General features: G+C 44.1%; 1 protein-coding gene across 1 annotated transcript; it reads left to right on the forward strand.

Annotated features, from left to right (window-relative positions):
* The first annotated feature begins 880 nt into the window (after window positions 1-880).
* LOC145907615 (uncharacterized) lies at window positions 881-4,859 on the forward strand. Its single transcript, XM_082994922.1, has 6 exons — window positions 881-1,377; window positions 2,600-2,813; window positions 2,954-3,341; window positions 3,454-3,559; window positions 3,681-3,843; window positions 3,976-4,859. Exons 1-6 carry the CDS (start codon window positions 1,027-1,029, stop codon window positions 4,608-4,610), a joined length of 1,857 nt encoding a protein of 618 aa, XP_082851048.1. The 5' UTR covers window positions 881-1,026; the 3' UTR covers window positions 4,611-4,859.
* Window positions 4,860-5,169: the final 310 nt, after the last annotated feature.

The following is a 5,169-nucleotide window of genomic DNA, read 5'->3' on the forward strand; positions in this document are numbered from 1 at the left end:
ACTCATTAACAAGGACGTTACAACCAGATCAGTATCGCCATATAAATATTTGATCTTTTGCATCATGTTTATAAAAAATCATTGTTTTCACCAACCAGCTTTTGACACAACTAAAGAAGTCGTTCGAGGTGTTCACGAAATTGTGTAACTCGTGATTCATAGTTGAAGCTTCTCTTGCTTGTGCTAAAATATTTAAATACCAGTGAGACGGCATGTATACCTCAAACCAAATACCACTTTTGGCATGCGATAAATTGACATTTTGAAAAAAAATTATCAGCTTATTCGCAATAAACATTATGGTGATTTTTTGGCTTATCTTTAAATTGAAAATGCTGGGGTTTGTTTTTAACTGTCATAATAGTTACAAAACGCACGTGCTCGGTGGAGTGTTGTTTTCAAATATCCTTCCCTCAACAGAACACTTGTTACAGCAAAAGCAAACAAAGCAAGGTGCCAAAAAACACAAACAGTTTGTGTAAACTTTGCACTAATCGGATGCAAAATCCGCGCGCCAGTGCAAATAACTCATCGACAAATTTATTTCCTGTTACATCAAATCGAGGGCAATCACAGCCGGGCCAGACCCATTCGAATTCTCGGGCTGATCGATAAGAAAACAATGTGTCCGCTGACAAACAAAAGCGTCACAAGCCCTGACGTAATCTCATGTATGTTTGCCATGTTAATTGCCCACACATACGTAAAGGGAGAGATTGAGATATCTGGTGCTTGGGGAAACGAGAGAAAACGAGAGAAAAAGGGAAATAATTGCCAGTTCCCTGACGTAACAATACTCGCCATTTTTTCAGACCGCCTTTGTCTTGCATTTAAAACAGAGCGATCCGACAACGGCACACTTACATTGGAATATTATCAGCACAGTAATAGTTGATTTTTTATACAACTGCGGATTGTGAGTTACTGCAAAGCGAGAATTACCGTTTTTGATATACTGGACTTTGCCACCCGAGTTTCGAGAACATTCGTATCACCGAACAATTAAAGTAGTGCAAGGAGCAAAAAATGGCAAGCACTGGACGCCAAGTGGACATAGCCGACGCTGCAGCCGGGCACATGCACAACGTAAGCTATAGTTCATCTATGATGAGTGCCGCCGCTGCAGTTGCCGCCCACCAAGCAACATCTGGAAGAAATGACTACAGTGGACTGGCTCAAGCGGTCTCGAATCCCGCTGCCGCAGCGCTTCTACTCCGGGCTGCAGACAAGTACCCGCGCACCCCAAAATGCGCTCGATGCCGAAATCACGGCGTAGTTAGCGCTTTGAAAGGACACAAGCGTTATTGCCGTTGGAAAGACTGCCTCTGCCCCAAGTGCACCCTCATCGCCGAACGACAGCGCGTCATGGCCGCACAGGTACGTCACACTAACATTTTCCTATCTTGTCGCAATAAATTATCCTCCCTTATGGAGAAGTGTTGTAAAGACAGACGCCTGTCGCCAGCCATACGTCGCACGGTTTTGAGAAAATTAACATTTGTTTTGGTAATTATGTCATTGCCATTGTTCGCTCTTTGTGTGTGCGGAACGAGGCGGGAATGGCACATAACAAATAATAGCCGTGTAATTGACATCAACAAACATCTCAAACATCCATCGGCGGCATGACATCATACCTCATGTGACGTCACAATAATTAGCGGCGCACCACAATAATCTGCCATTTACATGCCGCCATGTTGCTTTTAATGAAGGGTGAAATTATTCAAAAGGGCCCCCCGCCTTGGCGTCGTGCCCAAATCCGATATAATTGCTTTTCGCGTCAAAGTTAAGAGAAGGGTCTATAGAATGGTCCAAATTTTTTGGCTTTCCGGGACTCTGTGAAAAATGCCCAGGGCCACGGTTTGGATGCGCTCATTAGTAGGAACATGACTTTTCGCGCCCTCAAACGTGTGAAATTCGCGAACCGCGCAATTGGAACTAATAGCATTGCTGGATTATCCGTCGCCGTGAACAATAACTTTGACGCGGCAAGTTTGTAAACTAGTTGCGCGCAAGACTCGAACGCGCCCAGGTGGTCCCTGCGCGTAATCGCGTATTAATTCGCCTGAAGAGTAAAATCGACGAATTGTGTCGGACAAGACGGATTAGCGAGCGCGCTAAACGGCCAAAACATTCAAGACCGCGGGATTTTCGCAGCGAAAAGTAAAACACAATCGCCGACGTTTCAGCGCCCGAAATATGTTCTTCGTTGTGTGCGTTGAAAATGAAAGATTCCCCTGAACAAAATGGCGGTAGACCGAAGTTAGAAGTTGCGGTTCGCCCCTTTTCTCAATCTATGGCGACTATTATTGTTGTAACATTAGTTTGTAGTTACAGTATTTGAAACTTTTGTGAATAACTTGGCATATTATAGAAACTGTTTGACCGTAATACGGATGTGAAAATGCGATTCTTATTCAGCGCTACCTTTGCCTAATGCAAAAAATAACTGTTCCTGATTACAAATTTTTTTATTAATTTAAAGACAGCACAATCAAATTTATTGAAATTGGCAACATCTGCTTGATACATACTTTTGTACAATGTTAGATAAGCTTTTGTCGCGAATACTCAGGAAACAAAATGACCATTTCAGGTCGCCCTACGAAGACAGCAAGCACAAGAAGAGAATGAGTCGAGGGAGTTGCAGCTTCTGTACGGCGCAACACAGGGTATGGCGGCCATGAATGGCCAACACATGTCCCAGGGCCCAATGGGCAGTTGTTCACCTAAAGGATCGCCCACAGCAGATATCAACTCCAATATTGGACTGCACAGACAAAGCTATGAAGAGGACTTAAGCCCAATGGGTAAGGGCAATTATTCATATGTTAAATATGTTTTATGTTTTTATATCATATTGAGATTTTTGTTTCGAACTGTAATAAAAGTCGAGATTTTCTCTAAATCAGAAATAAACCAAAATGAAACCTATTATTTCTTTCCGCAGAAACAAAGCGACCTCGTCTGGACATGCAAAGAGCCAGTCTCAGCCCTCAGTTGCAAGGCGGGTCCAACCCTGGGGCATTTGTATCGCCGATGGAAGGCAGTGTATCGCCAAATGACCGCGGCCTGGAAGCCAACCAATTGCCTCATTCCGAACAAATTCACGACCAGAAACGGAAGCTGTCGTCAGGTCATCAACAAGATGAAGAGCTACACCAAGCGGAAACACGGCGCTCGCCTCTGGTGAAAATGCCTTCTCCGATTAGGGGCAGTCCCGTTTCACGCAGTCCAGCTTGTTCTCCACCAACTGCAGAAAATGTTGAAAGCGAAGGGTTTATCGGAGATGTGCAACCCTCGGCACCGCAAAGCATGGACGAATTGGCCAAACTAAAGTAAGTTACACGTAGTGGTGATTTATTTCATCAGAATGAATTGAATAATGCAAGAACTCTTGATTTTGCAAAAAAAAAATCATTTCCTAATACAGTTTTTTTTCTATCGCAGGTCCAACCTCGTAATGCTGTGTCGAATTTTTCCGAAGCGCAGTGCTGTGTATTTAGAAAATGCTTTGAGAAATTGCGATGGAGACGTAGTGAAAACCATTGAAAAAGTAAGGGCCGTTTATATTTCTAAAAGAAAGCTTATATTCGACTGATAAAGTTTCAACAAAACCTTCAGCTAATTTTTGCCTGAAAATTCCACATGCTTAAACGTTTCTTGAAACTTTACAGGTCTTCAACAGCGAGGAGCATAACAACGGACAGACAAAGTCAAGAAGCCATCCGCGAAAACGTTCATACAACAACGCATATGTGAACTCCTTGCCGCCTCCCAGTGGCCAAGTTAGCCCACCAACCTTGCCCGTGAGCAGATTGACACAAATTAGCCCAAACGGTAAGCTCTTTTTGTCCAACTCTATTTATTCCACTGTGCCATGTTAACTTGATACTCAGAAAATCAAAACAACTTTCTACTTGCAACAAGCCAACAATTTCCGAGCACTAAATTGACTTTTTAATTGCCCAGGCGAACGAGCAGAGAGTCCAGCAAGCGTGGGATGCAACAGCTCCTCACCACCCACACCCAACGCCCAGCCGCATCAACCGCACCAAGGAGCACTTGCCTTTAACCACCTGCACCTTCCGGGGTTGATGGCTGCCTCCACTTCCCAAGCATTCAAATCTGCTTTTCACCCTCTCAGCGGCGACGCGCGACCAACCAACGCCACGAGCTTTACAGGAGCTTTCAACGTGTCCCACGACGCATCACACACATTGAACCAAACACCGCGGGCGAGAATGCCTGGACAACTGCCCCTGGCCAGTTTCAACTCAATATCACCGTTGGCAGCTGCATATGGAGCACACGCACAACACCCTTCTGCCAGAAGCATGGGCGCATTCGGTGTTTCGCCGTATGTGGCAGCGTCCAGTTTTATGCCGAGTCTGGCGGCGGCCGCTGCCGCTGGATTAAGTGGACACCCCGGTCTTGCCAAGGACTACTCGTTTAGTGGGTTTATGCGTGGCATGAGTGCTATGGCATATAACAAGGACAAGCTACAGCGCGTTGGCGGCACAAACGCCGGTTTGAACGGACTTCACTCCGTGTACAGATTTGACTCTTCGGCTTCCGACGCCTCGTCTTGCTCCAGTGACAAGTAGTTCAAACACATAGAGCCATCGCGGTTCTGCCTAAGCGCACGACCTATTAAGACATAAACTTTTTTCTGTATTCTTTTCTACGCACATCGACTTATATTTTTTTCCGAGGTCGGCTGCCTGGATGCGATGCTGTCATATACAAGAGGTTGTACATTTTTTGTAGCAGTATTTTTTTTCTCTGCACCACTGGCCATTTATGATTTGTATAACTTGTGCGTTTGCGTATATCTTCATTACCACGCTGTGTTTCTTGGCCTTTCTGTGATAATAAATTGCTGCGGCAGTGCAAACTTGTTTGTGTTGTGTTGCCTGATTGATAAATAGTGTTATTCAAAATTAAACTCCAAACAAATCAACTCATTTTATACTTTGAGTAAAGCTCTGCCAAGTCAATGGACAAGAAATATCAAAATATAATTACTAGGGGCATCGATAAAACAGTAAAGGTTGTAGTGTGACGTCATATAATTTTCGAATGGTTGTGGCATTATGTCATGGCTTAAATAAAGTTAGTTCTTTACCAATGTCCCAAATCTTCATATTTTAACATCATATTTTA

This window comes from Ascidia mentula, chromosome 1, assembly GCF_947561715.1.
Source record: "Ascidia mentula chromosome 1, kaAscMent1.1, whole genome shotgun sequence".
Taxonomy (NCBI): Eukaryota; Metazoa; Chordata; class Ascidiacea; order Phlebobranchia; family Ascidiidae; genus Ascidia; species Ascidia mentula.